Source organism: Pectinophora gossypiella, chromosome 7 (assembly GCF_024362695.1).
Source record: "Pectinophora gossypiella chromosome 7, ilPecGoss1.1, whole genome shotgun sequence".
NCBI lineage: Eukaryota > Metazoa > Arthropoda > Insecta > Lepidoptera > Gelechiidae > Pectinophora > Pectinophora gossypiella.
This window is the reverse complement of record NC_065410.1, coordinates 15510318-15527608: the sequence shown is the minus strand read 5'-3', so window position 1 is coordinate 15527608 and position 17291 is coordinate 15510318. Positions and strand designations below refer to the sequence as shown.

The window sequence follows — 17291 nt, the reverse complement described above, 5'->3', positions numbered from 1 at the left end:
CTGTATGGGCATAGTTCCCTTTGCCTTGCCCTTTGGGAAAAAAATTAAGATAAATTTTGAAATTCTTATGTATAATAAACAAACATCACAGACATCATGACAGATCTAAAACTAACGAAAATCTTTTTTCTATTTGACTTATTTATGAATTTTAATCAAGAAAACGTGATAATAATTTCGACAGCAACCAGTTCAGGTCCCCGAACAGCCCATTTCAGGCCGCGTATATAATATGGAAATACTACTTCAATACGTCCCAGCCTCGTTTTTTTTAAACGTCCTCGTTAAAAAAGACGTCCTAACCTGAACTAACTAACCTAACAATAAACACCACGCGTAAATATAAGTCCAGAAATGCGCTGCAAGTCGTCTGGACTGGGCGCGAAAACAACATAGAATTCGATTAGCTGCTAAGTGTCCCGCATGCTATCACCAGCTGTCACTGACATACGTATGAAGTCCCGCGGATTTTATTGGAACTAATGACAAGTCATAATAATTATATGCGGATACTGCGACATCAGCGCCGTGCTTGCGGGACGTCCTGAAGCGCTATTACATCTTTCAAACGCGATGCGACAAAGTTTGAACCGACGCAATTTAGGAAAAATCTACCTTATTATTACTGTACTGTGATCGTCATTTGTAAAATCATACAATACATATACACATTTCTTTATACACAATATAATTATTATGACATATTGTGGACTTTTCGGTAGACCTACAAAAAAGGAAAAATTCAACCATACGTTGTTTTGTTATATCTCAATGGGCTCAGGCAGTGTTTTCGCCGAAAGCTCCAAGTCGGCTATATTTGTACCGATAATTATGTTTGACATTCATCATCATTTTTGAACCATTTTATAAAAAAAAACTTGTATAAATTATATACTCTAAAGCACGCCCATGAATCACTCTACTCATTGGTGAAAACCGTATGAAAATCCGTTCAGTAGTTTTTTAGTTAGCCGCATGTTCACTGATGCGATTAATGCCTGTTAGAATTTTACAAAATAAAAAATACGGAAATTACGGAAGGTACTTTAGTGCAAAGTACATTATTGTATAATTATAATATTATTGGTAAAAGTGATACTTTTTGAAAATTCCGTAACAAATAGACGGGTTCGCCAAATTCAATTGTAAAAAAAAATACAAAAAGTAAAAACAATTAAAACATGCACTTGGGTTTGAACCGTGAAACTTAAGAATGGCGACGACTTCTTTACCAAATGCGCCATTTAGAAGTTAGAAGTAGACTTCAAATTATGCATCTCTTTTAATAGCTAACCTAGTTCACATGTGTGTGTGACAGCTTCGTGTTTGTACACAAATTGAAATGACACCAACTTTTGATGCAATGTTTCAATATGATATCTGCAGTAAATACTTCAAAATTGTAGCTTAACTTAAAGATAATGTACGTAAGATTTCACCACCTAACATTTCACTGGGTCAGAACTCAACACTAAACGAATAAATGGAAAAAAATACGAAAACTGCAGAAGTAACGCCATCTGCTGACGCAGCGTTACCTAGCTGACTGTAACGCATCACCTTAATCACCGTTATTGGTTCCCAAAGGTTATGGCAATCAACAGTAACAGTGATAAAAATATAAATATGGGATTGACTGTAAGTGACACAAAAGCCACATTTTTATCATTGTCACTGACTCTGACTGATAAAATTGAAATTAATCTAGTCGCTAGTGCAGCTTTAAAAACAGTGTCAAAGGTAAATAAAAATATAATAATACATCGCATTATATCTAAGACTTATAGTTCATTCGAATATTTCTTAATTAATCGATAATTATTTTTACCTAACAAAACTGGATCAAATAGTATGTATTCATTAACGCGGAACATAATATTACGTCAGTTGGACTGCGCTGTTCAATACGGCCGAACGCGCTGCTCTGTGTCGGCACAACGTCGCACGCGCATACGATCGGACGAAATATCTACTGTGTTATAAAACAATAATTAAGTACTATTTGGTTAATCATTAAAATAAAAGTGACAAACTTTTCGATTTACTCTAAAATAGATAATATCTACTAGACGTAAAAATATTTTTAAATAAAAGTTAAAATATTAAAAATACATTTCAAATATTTAAATTTGAAATTATTTAAATCCGGTGTAATTTGTTCTATATTTTAAATAAAAAACTTTCGAATAAAAACTACTTACTGTGATGTGTTTTTAAAAATCCAATAAAAAAATATCACAAAAATGTCTAACGTACCCTTAGTACGGCGCGCTATCGCTGGAGCTGCGTTGGCGCATAATCCCAGACCCGATGTGAATCCACTAGTTGTGGACCCTACCCAGGAGAACCAATGGACCCCTGCTGCGTTGGAAAGGGCCGGATCGACCCTCAAGGCACTCAATCGGATGGCCAAACGACCCCCCGTACACTTACTGTTCGAAGATATCAACTACACCGTCAGTTCTTCTAAAGGTAAGTGGTATTATCACTAGGTCCTTATTCTTATTACTGAATATTCACTAAATAAAAAACATATTACTTAATCTAAAAAGACAAAAATAATTAAAAAACATAAAAAAAATACAAATCAAAAATATATATTTTTTATTACTTTTTTTCTGCTAAATATTCTTGTAAAAATGTTATCTGAAACGACTTTCAAATCAAACAAAAGAAACCGGTTCTTAATAATATAAAGAAGACATCCCAATAAATATAATGAAGGACTTTCCAGGCTATGTTCCATAAAAAAAAATAAAAAATGTAGATTGCGCTATACAAACCATTAACCTTCTAATTTCATAGATAACCGATATTATAATGCTTTTTTAACTTTTTTTTTTGAAAATAGAAGACACTTGTTATTACACCCAGGCACAACACATCTTCCACACATTATCATTCTGAAATATCAAGCAATAATTGTTTTTTTACATATTTATGCCGCCGCCAATACATTGTGTTTTTAAATAATTCCCTACCCGAACAATGGTATAATGGTAATTGGCACTTTAATGGTAAGGGTAAACTGAATTTAGAAAAGAATAGTATTTATTTGCTACAAACATGGTGAACAAATAGTTTATTGATCCTGAAACGCAAAATCAACTATTTTTTTATACAGTAATACAGTATACAGTAAATCTATGGAGAATTACCACCTAGTTCTTATGAATTCAATAATATTATAATTATTTAAAAAGCGATTTTGTTTTTGGGTCTAATTAGACGTTTTGGTATTCAATGCAAAAACAAAAATATAACTTAGAACAATCAACACACAAACATTTACTTACGAACAATTAATTAGCAAACAATTAATGTAATGGTACCGTGACTTCAATAAAAACCCAAAATAGGAAATCAGGTTAATGAGACAAGAATCAGTTAACTAGAAAATTATTTTCTGCCTTTTAATTGTGAAAGTTATTCGACTGTCAGAAAAAATACCTTCCAATATAGATTATCCGCGGCGTATTAATTTAACATTACATATTTTTAAATGTCCCACATTAATAAATAACTGGCTTTCAATAACTGTTAAATAAATAAATAAAATATTTAAATACATAAAAAAATCCTAGGTCGTCCCAAAGAATATGCTTCCTTCGTCCTAAAATATAATTTTAATAATTTTATTCCCGCTTCGTCATACTTTATATTTCTTTTTAAGCCCATACATTTTTACATGCTAGAGCTTAATATTTACTTTGATTAAACTTACCATTTTGTACAATCAACAAATAAATAAGTAATCAAAACAATTTAAAAAACTTTAAAAACTGTCTCATAAAAAGTAAGTAATAATATTAAGGTTTAATTATTTATTTATTTTTAAGTTTAAACTCGATAAGTATTTTTTAATTTATTTTGTTGATTGTAACTTCAAAACACTCGTGATTTAGGACGAAGCCGCCAGCGTATATTTAGAAATGATGAGATTCACTAGTAAACTGTTACGACATTCGCGAGATGATTGGCAGAATGTGCCGTTCAAAGTAATGATTATTGCTTTATTCCCGTAACATGAAACGAAGCGTAAACACACGATCATTGTCTGGATATTATTTCCGCGTAAAAAACGTCAAAACGTCATCGCGTCGTCGTGCTTCAGAAAAAAGTAAATTCTGAAGCGCTTTGTTGACTTCCGTCAATCAGATGTTCATAATATAATATGTAGTAAATAAGGCCCCAATAAAATATAAAATAAATAAAAACATAATTTTAAAAGCTAAAACCCGACTACAGTAAAATCACGCTATAAAAAGTACGCAACAAGTAATTGTTTCTCTTGAATAGTGATGTTTAGGAGATAGTAGTGGTCATATATAATTCTACGATAAGATACCACAGCATAAGATGCAATTGCATCGAATGATATTTAATACATAAAATATATGTACACATATATATAAACCCACCGGAGTAAGTAGAGACTATGGAATTCCATTAGCTTCAAAGTTCAATCCTGACATACTTATCTTGTTGATCCCCAGGTCGGACGTGATAGAAATTTGGAAAAAAGGAAGTGTTTTACATTCAGCGAGGAATATTTGACCTAGACCAACTAACAATTAAAAACAATCATTGCAAGTTAAATAATAAAAAATGTGCTAAGACATTCCACAAGACGATGAGTTTAAACATTGACTGACTCAATGTTAATGTAAGTGTAGGTAATATTCTACACACCTGGTATTCATCCAAGTTGCCAACGATTTCGAAAAGCAAAAATGAGGAAGGAATCTGCCTATTTCTCCCATCAGGTGTCGCTATTCTGTTGACTATTCTTAAATTTTGACAGTTCCCGATACTATTTGAGTAAACAAACATTTTGTTTTGGTTATATTTTATACTATAATCCTTTGCGCAACGTTTAACTGCAAAATCATAGTGTTATATTTTATTCTCTAAAGATCTGAAAGAAGAAAAGTTATGAAAACTAATTTTCAATCAAAACTCTCTTTTTCAACTGACGGCTGTTCGTAACTCGTATTATTTATCAATCAATTAAAAAAACAAAATAAACTAAAAAACTTAATTAAAAAAAAAACGCTCGTTCACGGTTGACCTTAAAAAACCACTTGGTCATCTATACATTAAAATACTTATTGAATTATTTAATCAATCGAAAGATATGTCCGGGTATTGATCCGTGCTGGACCAGTTCTATAAATTTTTATATTTTTTATGATTATTGATGGACCGGCGCTAAAATCTGTCACCATACGGATTGTTGTTGTTTTTTTTTTTTTTTTGGCGTGGCTTACTGTTGATTTGCCGCAGTTGGCCGGATAAATCGCTAAAAAGCTAGCGCTGAGAAGTACTCAGCCGGTAAAAAAAAATAACAGGCCTGAGGGTGTCTAGTTGGGCGAAAGATTCATATTATTTAAAAAATAAATCCACCCAAGTCGGCTCTGATAGGACAATGGCCGTCAAATGAAGCATATTTTTATCTAAAATATTATTTTTACCTTTGCATTGGCATTGGAACCAATTATAAACCAAAAATGAGTAAGCACTTTTAAGTAGTATGAGGGCCTTAATACGGCATTGTACCAATTTTAACTACATTCACTTGTAATAACTGCTCTTTTGGTAACTGTGATAATTTAATTAAAGTTTTTTTTTTATTTTAAATAAATTGTAACCTTAACAGTGCCATTTATTTCGATAATTATCTATATAAAGCTAATAATAAAGATTTAAAAATAGTCCTACAATAAAATAATGAATTAAATTAAGTTGCAACAGAAAAAACCAGTTTAGAGTTAAATAAATACGATACATTATTATATTAAGTATGTTCATACTGTCAGTTGTTAACATGATAAACTGATATTTATAGGTATAATCATCTATCACCATACGATTCATTATATATACAGGCCGTTAGTGGCATCGTAACGAATACTAAGGGGGATGATTCAGACAATGATTCTGAGTTAATATCAAATGGAATTTTCCGTCGAAAATAATAATAATAATTCTACACTTTTGCGATGGATAATTAATTCCACTTGATATTAACTCAGGATAATAAACTGAATTATTACGTGGACCTAGAACTAAAACTTATGGCATTAAAAATATATTATATGAGGGAGCGCAGATTTATAACAGCTTGCCAAAAGAAATTAAAAATACTGAAACCATGACTTCTTTTAAGAACAAACTTAAAACCTTATTTTTGTATTATTATTTTTTTTCTTAAGTAGTAGTAGCATGTTTGTATAAACTCTTGGATAACTATAAGCTAATATATACTGTCTTAATGTTTCTCATATTAAGTGAATTTGTAATTCTTTTGAGAAATAAATCTTTAACCTGAATCATGCCCCTCAGTATTCGTTGCGGTGTTACTAACACCCACACGTATGGCTACCTGTACGTAGTTACAGGAACGGGACGATAAATGTCACGTGATATAATTTAATCATGGTCTGAATCATCTCTCAAAATATTCGTTACGATGTCACCAAAACTCTGTATTATATCCATTTTAGGGCTTCGTGTCAAAAAAAGCTGCACGTTGTATTTAGGGGCTCTAAAGAAACCACATAAATTCAAAATCAAATTCAAAAATATCTTTATTCAAAAGATGACATAGTTATACTTTGAATTGTCAATTTTTACATTACGAACGTCTCATCTGCCTTAAACTACTGCAGCTTCTCAGAACCTGTACATAATTACATTATGTGCTAAGCAAAGCAACTCAAGCCGTTGGTCCCGGCTATCACCAGTAAAAATCCATCGCCACTAACCCACAGTAGAGCATCGTACGTCCTCCGGTTGGTCGAGGGTTGGTCTGTTCCCTATATGCCTACAATGAGGTTAGATTACATAAAAAATATAAATTTCTTTAAATGTACTGGAAACAATGGCGTAAAATTGTAGTTTTCCGGGCGTCGGCGTTCAGGCGTGACGTAATGTGACCATTAGGTATTCTCGTGATGGATAGGTGGGCGCTGGGTAAGTATAAAGTGCACTACAAATACACGCAGCGTTACTTACTTTAGTATTTTAGTGTTACAAGTTCACGCGTGCTGGACTTGCACCAATGAGTTATTGCAGTCACTAACACAGTTGGCTCGACCATTATAGACGGCTATACGGCTCACCACCTCTTACGTTGGTCTAACAGAAAGCTCGGTGAGGTGTGAGTACTTAGTTCATCTTGCGATGGATGTACCTCTGTCTACCACAATTGGGATATACCTAGTCGGAAGCTTATGTTATGCCCGGTAACAACCCTTAAGTCGTTTTTTTTGTCTACCAGAGTGTTATTGAAAATAGTAAAACTATTTGATAATGCAATACCTATTCTGACCTTAAAACAAACTTGAATCGATGCGGCATTGATTGTTACTGAACAAAATGAAAAGCGGTTGGAAATGCCAATTGTGAAACTTATTGTTTTGAAGTGGCCAGAGATGAATTCGTCGAGCACTAGCAACCGCTAAATTGGAGCGGTGGCAGTCTCTGATACAGACCACCCGCCGCCACCAGACCTCATTCTTCGGGAAAGCCATTTAGACCACCAGAATCGTTTTTAAAGAGGATCTAGCATCATTCGAATTGAGGTGGAGATGGGAGTCATCGGTACCGCAATGCAGGACGCAAGAGGCAAGTCACAGGGCTGGAACCTGGAACCTGACAGAGGGCAGCAGTAACTGTCAGTACTGTTCAGAGGCGGAGGACAAGAGTCCTAGTACAGCTTTGAAATAAGACTACTCTGGGCGCCATAAACTTATAAGACGACGTTATAAAAGATCGCAAAATGTTTATAATATAGTCAATTTTCTAAAATAAATACAAAGATGTACATTTACTTACTTTTCTTTTTAGTGCGATAATTGTATTCGTTTGCTATCGTGTGGGCTGTTTTAGATTTTATTTAGCGCCCCAATCTAAATCCGTGCCTACAGCCGACTCTAGACAGGGAAAGTCATATTTGACTTGCGATGCGCGTCCTGCCCAAAAGTTCGCATTATGCTACAGCATCCCTATGTTACAGATTTTGAAATAAATTTCTAATTTTGTAGTAGTAATATTCACGTAACTAATTTTCTTTTTTCTCATTCCAAAACTATTCATAATAGTCCATTATCTAAAATAAATGCAAAGATGGACATTTACTTACCTTTCTTTTAAGTGCGATAATTTTATTCATTTTCTATCGTGTGGGTTGTTTTAGATTTTATTTAGCGCCCTAATCTAAATCCGTGCCCACAGCGACTCCAGACAGGGTAAGTCAAATAGAGTTGGAGGTAAACATTGAAAAGGAAACTTTATTCATTAGTTATGTGTGGTGAGGCTGTATTGTTGAGGATCTGCGAGAGCGTCAGCTCCTACATTAACATGCTGTAGGTATGAACCCCTTCTATCGGTCATTAGAGGACTATGGAACTAATAAATTGGGTACGAATGTATATTGAAGTATTGAAGAGAGTAATGATTACCTAAATGATATAAATGCCTGGCATTAAAATGTGTTCCACTAGTTATTAAATAACTTGTTATGAACACCCACATTGATTCAAAAGATGTGTGGCTGTTGCAGTTTCATATCATTTTTCCTAACGACTTCCGTAGTCCAGTGGTTGAGCATAGGGCGCACGAGCTCCCGGGAGCTCCCGGGTTCGAATCCCGGTGGGAACATATCACAAATGGTTAGGACATTACAGGCTAATCACCTGAGTATCCGAAAGTAAGATGATCCGTGCTTCGGAAGGCACGTTAAGCCGTTGGTCCCAGTTACTACTTACTGATGTAAGTAAGCAGTCGTTACATCGGCCCACGTCAGGGGCCTTTGGCGGCTCAATAGTAACCCTGACACCAGGGTTGACGGGGTTTGTACTCCACCTCACAACCCACACGATAAAAGAAGATCATTTCTTCTCGTCGGTCATAACACCTTGCGAAATGACGTAGATTTAAAAATGACAAATTGACCTTCAACAAGTTCATACATGATAATTACGTTGGATAAATGATTCTAATTCAGATTCTGAGTGATACCCCTTTGTACAAACAAAGTTAGAAGAAAGGAAAACATATACAAAGTCTTTTAAGACACCACATATGTATATATAATATTATTTACATACATAATTACATCAGTACACAAGACAGTACCAATGAGAAATATATAAAACATATACTAATATCCTGACGCTTAACCACAGGATCACAGAAGCCGTTGAATTCAATAAATAACCATAAAATAATCGTCCCTACAGTGCCACAGTTTAGGGGCAATTAATTCAAACAGTAGTAATGTAGCCGTATAAAAGATTTTCCTTAAAAGAGGTAGTACGTGTTTTGTTTTTTTTTTTTTTATTATTTTAAAACTCGTTACACCCGCAAACTGAAACTGGTTTTTATAACCCAAAAACAAAAAAAGTTCCATCTGTCATAGTAAGGTCGTTTAAAATTCTCAAAACAGAAGGTTACGAAAAGGTTCTTCAACTTAAATTTTGTAATTAATGTTCATTTTCCTTTTGAAAACTTTACCTTTACAACTTTTATTTATATCTAAGCAAACGCGTAAAAAGTTTTAAATGTAAGTAGGAATTAAAAAAGAAGTGATAATAATGATGACAACATTTTTGTTTGTTGTATTTGTGTTAATTTGTTTTATTGTTGTTGTCGCACTGGAGCAGCGTAGTGGAGTATGTTCCATACTTCATACCCCTAAAAACTAAGTCCCGACCACGGACAAAAAAAAAACTTGTTTCATGCTTTAGTATAAAGCGTGATTTTTTCAGAAGAGTTTGTTTACTATATATAGCATATCACCACAAACGTTGTGCCGGCTGAGAGCCTTCAGCGCTCCCCATTTGTCCGGCCAAGTAGTTGCTATCTGCATACAATAAGTCACGTCAAAAAAAAGGCATATGACCACGACTATTTTCTAAATATCACTATTTGGAAGAATAATAGACGAATAAAGGTACCTATTTTCTTATTTCGTACTTACTTTTTAGAGCGTGATTTTTCCATAGTTGGATCTTAGTTTTTACTCGCTGTCGATTACTCGTCCCTTTCCTTTTCGGCGGATAAGAAAAAGACTGGTATAACTTAAAATAAAATTAAATGGTGTCTGCAGGAATTAGCACCAATGAAGGCACATGAAATGGGGTGGATTATAAATTTGACCAAATAAACAGTGGCTCCTAAACTAGGCGGACCCTGTATCTTGGGAAACCGTAAAAAATGGAGTATGTAAGTAAGATTGGCGCACAGTGTAGCAAAGGTAAACTAAAAATAAATAGGAAACTTACTACTAGGGCTGAATTTTTTAATTCAAATTTCAGAGTTGTAAAACCGACCGAAATCCGCCGACTTAGTTTAATAATCATCATCATCAGCCCATTAACGTCCCCACTGCTGGGACACGGGCCTTCCCTATGGATGGATAGGGAGATCGGGCCTTAAACCATCACGCGGGCCCAGTGCGGAATGATGGTTATTAACGACTGCTAATGCAGCCGGGACCAACGGTTTAACGTGCCTTCCAAAGCACGGAGGAGCTCGAGATGAAAACTTTTTTTTGTGGTCACCCATCCTATGACCGGCCTTTGCGAAAGTTGCTTAACTTCAACAATCGCAGACCGAGCACGTTTACCGCTGCGCCACCGAGTTCCTCAAGTTTAATAATAAAGGGACCTAAACTTGTTTATTGCCTATTTACTCACTAACATAGATACGTGTGTGTAACTACTAACATCTTATGGACAAATTTAGTCTGTTTTTTTTTTTAATAATACTGTCGGGAGTTACTGTAGCTAAGGCCACTGTCTACGCAACTGCGTTCTAAGCTCTTTATAACTACATGTACAGTCATGAGCAATATAATGTACCCACTTTAGGACTCTGTCGCACTAACATATTTGACATTAGTGAGACTTACAATCCAATTTGTCTAAAAAGTTAATGTGACATGGTACCAAAGTGTATACATATTAATGCTCGTGACCGTACGGAGATTACTTTGGTACCCACTCCCAGTTTTCCTTAGGCATATACTGTAATGATGTCACATCTTCATGGTACATCGTTCTGGCTAGTGATATAAATTCACACATTATTTATTATAGGGCAAAAATAAATAATTAAAAAAATGCCACAATATTAGCAGCTGTTTAAAGTGACCAACACAATGGCCGGTCACCTCTTATTTGGTCGGCGTATTTAAAATTAAAAAGACTACTTGCCAACTAGTCAAATCAGTTAGTTTTTACCAAACGTCAAAAGACGAAATTACTATGGAATTTATATGAAAAACCACACTGTGACGTCATAGAAAAACGTGATAAAATGTCGGACTTATTATTGCGTTTTCTTAATAGAAGGAAACTTCGTAAGTTTTAGATCTGTCTTTATTTAGTGATCAAAATTTCATAATTTATCTTGAACCTAGTAAACGACCCAATTTCTTGCTGTCCCATTAATATCGCTTAGTGCCTATCACCTGACAGTAACTTCCAACATATTTTGGATGTAAAATAACATTTAAATTAGTCAAAATACACAAATATATAAAAAAAAACTACATCAGTCGTCAAAAGGCCCCCCAGAAAGCGAGTAAATAAATAAAAAAACAAAATAAATAAAAAACAAAATACATAAAGAAATTATTAAGTAGTTTTTTTTTTTTTTGAAAATAACAAATACTTTATTTACACCATTTTTTACATTTAAATATAATTTTTAAAGCAGACATTTTTTTGAAAGCAGGCATTTTTTTTGACGTGACTTATTGTAGATCGATGACATTAACCACATGGTCGTACAAACCTAAAGCAGGCAACTACCTACCTTATCGTACCAGTGGCGGTACTCTCGTTCAAACCAACCAAAAATATCGACGGAACTCTATTTTAGCAATCAGACAACGTTTCAAATCTTATTCCTCTTTTTACTTGTTTATTACGACGAAGGATACCAATAAACGGAAAGTAAAGTAAGGGTGAATGGCCTCGAAAGGTCAAACTAATAGGACGTTGACTTGGTGGGACCTAGGTATCTGGAAATTATTTTGACCTAACGAAGTTCACGTTACGGGCGTAATTGGGTTAGATTCAAGTTTACTATAAAGTGACCTTACTGTATACTCACGTATACAGGCTGTTAGTGACATCGTAACCAATACTTAGGAGGATGATTTACCATGATTCTGAGTTTTTAAAATGATTTTCCAATTCTATACTTTTACTATGGAAAATTCCACTTGATATTAACTCAGAATAAGAACGGAATCGTCCCGCTCAATGTTTGTTACGATGTCACTTACACCGTGTACACAAATTGTTAGTTTTAGTGTTTTTTAAATTAATTACCGTTCCATAGTTTTGCGACGGAAAATTCTACTTAATATCAACTCAGATTTATGGCCTGAATCATCTCTCATAGTTTTCTTTACGATATCACTAACACTCTTTTATTTTATTTTCTTTATTAACTTATAACATATCTGTATATTATATTTGTAATCTACAAATACGGTACATGTCGTTATTCCTTAAAGAACATTTTTATAGCTCCCCGCTAATCCATCTGCGTTGTATCGATCATTATGATTCTTGATGCAGATGCTGAACAAGCTTCTAACCTATAAAATTGGAAATTTTCATCTGAATTTGTTGAGTGGTTTTTATGTGATGCGCGAAAACCAAATAGTTGGTCGCGGGCTAGTCCAAACAGCGTTACCAACCAGCACTGGAGACCGTGGTTGATTATATCCCATACTCCCTCAGGTTGATTGAGGGGAGACGTGTGCGCAGCAGTAGGACGTATAGAGGCTAGATAGACTATTATTATTTACTATATATTCTTCTATCGTGTGGGTTGTGAGGTGAATTACCAACCTCATCAACTCTGGTGTCAGGGTTATTATTGAGTCGCCAAAGGCCCCTGACATGGCTCATGTAACGACTACTTACTTACATCAGTAAGTAGCAACCGGGGCCAACGGCATACCATGCGTTCCGAAGTACGGATCGTCTTAATTTTGGACAATCAGGTGATCAGCCTGTAATGTCCTAACGAAACTAGGGATCACAAAATGATTTTTGTGATATGTCCCCACCGGGATTCGAACCCGGGACCTCTGGATCGTAAGCCCAATGCTCAATAAATTTATACATTTATTGTCAAATATAAAACATTGTCACAACATTCATTTGTCATTGGACAGGCAGTCGCTTCTGTAAAAAAAACCGGACCTGTTATATCTTCAGGTTAGGTAATCGGACCCTGTGAAAAACGGGATAATGCTAGGGAGATGATGAAAACAGACTACGTGAAATAAAACTCGAGACCTTATGTATGCATTGGAGAGAAGGCAAGAAGGAAACCACTGCCCTATTACATACATACACATACATAAACTCACGCCCGTAATCCCTAATGGGGTGGGCAGAGCCACAAGTAATCAAAGACAACTTGCAGCCACTGTTGATACGAAGTCCAAAGATGGATATGATGAACCTTATGGTGATAAGGGATCAGCCTATCGCCCATAACATTAGTCCATCATGTTAGATGACACAATCCCACCACCCACTACCATGACCACTGCCCTATTTTTCCCTAAAAAAGTAGCATGGAGATTGCTACACATCAAGAGCGTGGCTCTTAATTTACTGATGATTGTAAAGTAGTAACACCAAAATGCTACAAGATGCTAACTTCGACTGCTGTGGTCAATAGCAAACCACCGAGCACTTAACACGTAGTCCTGAGAGGTTCTCCCCGTACACTCAAGAGGATCTAGTTAGTTCTCCCGAAGCAATAAAGCTCATTGTATAGAGGCCCCTTAGAGACGGGAGTTTTTGTAGATAAAGAAATAACATAACATAGCATCCCGCCTCTGGTAGGCAGATGTAAACTACACCCACTCCTTGCCAGCTATATTTAAGTCCCATGTAATAGAGGGCGAGCTGTCCTGGAATCCACGCATTATTATATTTTTAATAGTGGTAGTTGGTGTCCCCAGCTCAATTGTCAAACTTCTAGGAATACCAGCTGATTCATAACAACTATGGTCACAGCCTGTGTACTAATATTCAAAGAAATTTTGTGATGATTAAAGCACATACTAACGGGTTCTTACCGCGTATGTCGGGAGTCTCATATCCCCATTTAAACGCGGTAAGAACCCGTTAGTATGTGCTTTAATTATGATAATAACCGCGTAAACTTAAAACAATGTATAAATTTTATGATGTTAAACAAAAAAAATAAAAAAAAAAACATTTATTTCAGACATATTACATTAATTAATTACACACTTAAAAAATAAAAATAAAATTAAAATCAAATTAAAATCAAATTAAAATCAAAATTAAAATCAAATTATTAAATAAATTAAAATCAAACAAAACTCAAGAAAACACAAATAGTTTTAGCAAGGCAATCGAAATCAATCACCGTTTTACAAAAATGTAAAGTCCAATTCAAATTGGGAATTTCGATTTTGTTTAAAGTTGAGCTGTAGCAACAGTGGGAGGGACGGAATACGATTGAATGCACAGTGTGCAGTTGTCGCGAATTCCAGTCAAAATCTACACAATAGTCCGAATCACGTTGACGCCCGGTAAAAGTCGCCAGTGGGCAAATAAAATGGCTTTGACGGTTTTCGAAATACATCAATCGAATATAGGCTTATCCGGTCGAATTCTAGGTTTTGGGAAAAAATATCCTTAAACTTTTCGTTGAGTTTTTATAATTTTTAATAACAGTAATAATTTTTATTTTGCTTCTAGCAACTTTACCCAGATCCACCTGAAGGTAGAGGTGTCTAAAAAGGCCACATTGTTGCAATTCATCCAAAAAAGCAATACTGCTATTTGACATTTGTTTGCATTGCACACTTACTTTTATATGCGCAAATGTCAAATTGCCATATTGCTTTTCTAGATTAATTGCTTCGGTGTGGCCTTTTTAAGGTGTCTCTACTGTTGAATGTTCTTAAATTTTGACAGTTCCCCATACTATTTGACTGTACAAACATATTGTTTTGGTTAATTTTTACATTATAACCCTTTGCACAGAGTTTAATTGCAAAATCATAGTGATATATTTATTCTCCAAAGATCGGAAAGAAGAAAACTGGGGGGTTAAAATGGCCACATCAAAGCAATTCATTTAAGAAAGAAATATTGCTATTTGACATTTGTTTGCATTGCACACTTACTTTTATATGCGCAAATGTCAAATTGCAATATTGCTTTCTTAGGTGAATTGCTTCGATGTGGCCATTTTAACCCCCTGGTCTCGTTTGGCTCTGTCCCTGGCAAAGATGATAACGTGTTGTCACAGTAACAATTTCTACAACATATCAGGGATTTTAAAAGCCATGGAATATTCCAACTTTTTATTTACGACCCTGCCTAGTCATGGAACTTTTATACAATTGATCATTTACATAATTAGAAGGCCAATTAACAACTTGTCTTCCTTGAATAGATTTATTACTACAAAATATAATACTAATTAAATTATCACTTTTGAATACAATGATTTTGTAAGTTTACGTCGTATAAGTTTTGTTATGGCGTGTCATTGAATTGTTAACGTTATAATAATATAGGTAAGTACTTACTATGTTTCGTAAAATACCTTTTTTAAATTGAAGGTGTAAGTAGACTTGTTAGTATTAGTCGAGTCAATGAAGGATTTCACTTCTCATTTGCTCGCGACAGGTTCGATTTTGATGACTTTTTCTTTTGTAGGGGTAGTTTTTCATTTTTCATTTAAACCAGAAACATCTTGAGTGGGGCAAATAAATATTTCGATCATATAAAAAAAAATGTTTGCTTTCTTTTTTGTTCAAACGAAAAATGTATTTAAAGTTTTTTTTTTCAGGTTCTTTATAAAGACAGTTTTCGATTAGTACCCCTAAACAGTTTTTGCGTCTGTGCGTTTGTCTGTCAGGTCTCAAAGTTCAATCTTTAAATGGCTGTATCTTTTGAACCGTATTTGATGACTGGTTGAAATTTGCACGTTATATGCATTGTTATTAGACTCCACACCAACTATATAATAGGGCGCGTTCATTGCCATCATTAACCGGGTACAATTACTGCAAACTACGAGTTGTTCCAAAGTTGAATTCAAATTCGAATTCAGTGAACTTTTTTTGAACGATGTTTTTCTTCTCTTGAGTTTTGCATAGATTAGTAGGTGCCTACATAAATATGCTCCCGAAATTCCTAATAATATGACCAGAAACACAAATAGTCAAAAGCCAATACTTCCACTTTAGTAAGATATCAACATTTATAAACATTTAAAAAAAATACGCGGTTCTACCTCATTAAAATGTTCAGATTTTGACACGCACTATAAAATGAAAAACGAAAGCCGAGCAAAGTTCAATCGAATTATAATAATTATGTGGTTTATGTTCACTTTTGCTTACTAGTCATTATTTTTTAAAGAATTTCTACGTGCTAAACACAGTTTAGTGATAAAGTCTCGTACAAAACTTATTTTTAAATTAGTATTAGCTCTAAAAATAGTATCGTCCTTCACTAACAACGAATACTAGATAGAGATAAGCTCTATTTAAGGTTTTTAATGTGATGTCGTAAATAATTACATTTTTTCCTCAGCAATGCACCCGAGTGAAACCGGGGCGGGTCGCTAGTAATATATAAATATAATACATATTAACCTAATCTAACCATAGTATAGAAAAATAATAAACTATATATAGACACGGAACAAAGTAAGTATAGAAAGACATAGAATATCTATACTTATAATAAATCTGTAGAGAGGTCAATTCTGTACATTAAATATTTTTTCAAAATAACTATCAGGGGGTGATAAGTGGTCGATACTGATGCCAAAAATGCAATCAGTAAAATTTTTGTCTGTCTGTCTGTCTGTCTGTCTGTCTGTCTGTCTGTCTGTCTGTCTGTCTGTCTGTATGTTCCTTATAGAAACAAAAACTACTGGACGGATTTTAATGAAACTTGGTACAATTATTCTTCACACTCCTGGACAGGTCATAGTATACTTTTCATCACGCTACAATCAATAGGAGCAGAGTAGTGAAGGGAAATCCTTTTGTATGAAAAATCTAAACCACTCAAGTTAGACGTTTGAAATTTGGCATGCAGGTACCTTAGATACCGTAGAGGTACACTAAGAAAGTAATTCCCGAAATTCTCACGAGAACGGGAATTAGCGGGAAAATCCTTTTGTATGAAAAATCTAAACCACTCAAGTTAGACGTTTGAAATTTGTCATGCAGGTACCTTAGGTACCGTAGA

General features: G+C 34.5%; 2 protein-coding genes across 3 annotated transcripts in view; both read left to right on the top strand.

Annotated features, from left to right (window-relative positions):
- The window catches only part of LOC126368383 (neutral ceramidase), a 354827-nt gene that overhangs the window by 55364 nt on the left and 282172 nt on the right, over window positions 1–17291 (top strand). The gene's annotated exons all lie outside the window — the stretch shown is intronic.
- Window positions 1916–17291, top strand: part of LOC126368395 (ATP-binding cassette subfamily G member 4-like) — a 118796-nt gene continuing 103420 nt past the window's right edge. Inside the window, exon 1 of the mRNA XM_050012364.1 lies at window positions 1916–2472. Coding sequence (XP_049868321.1) covers window positions 2244–2472 — 229 coding nt within the window. The 5' untranslated portion in view covers window positions 1916–2243. The remainder of the gene's footprint in view (window positions 2473–17291) is intronic.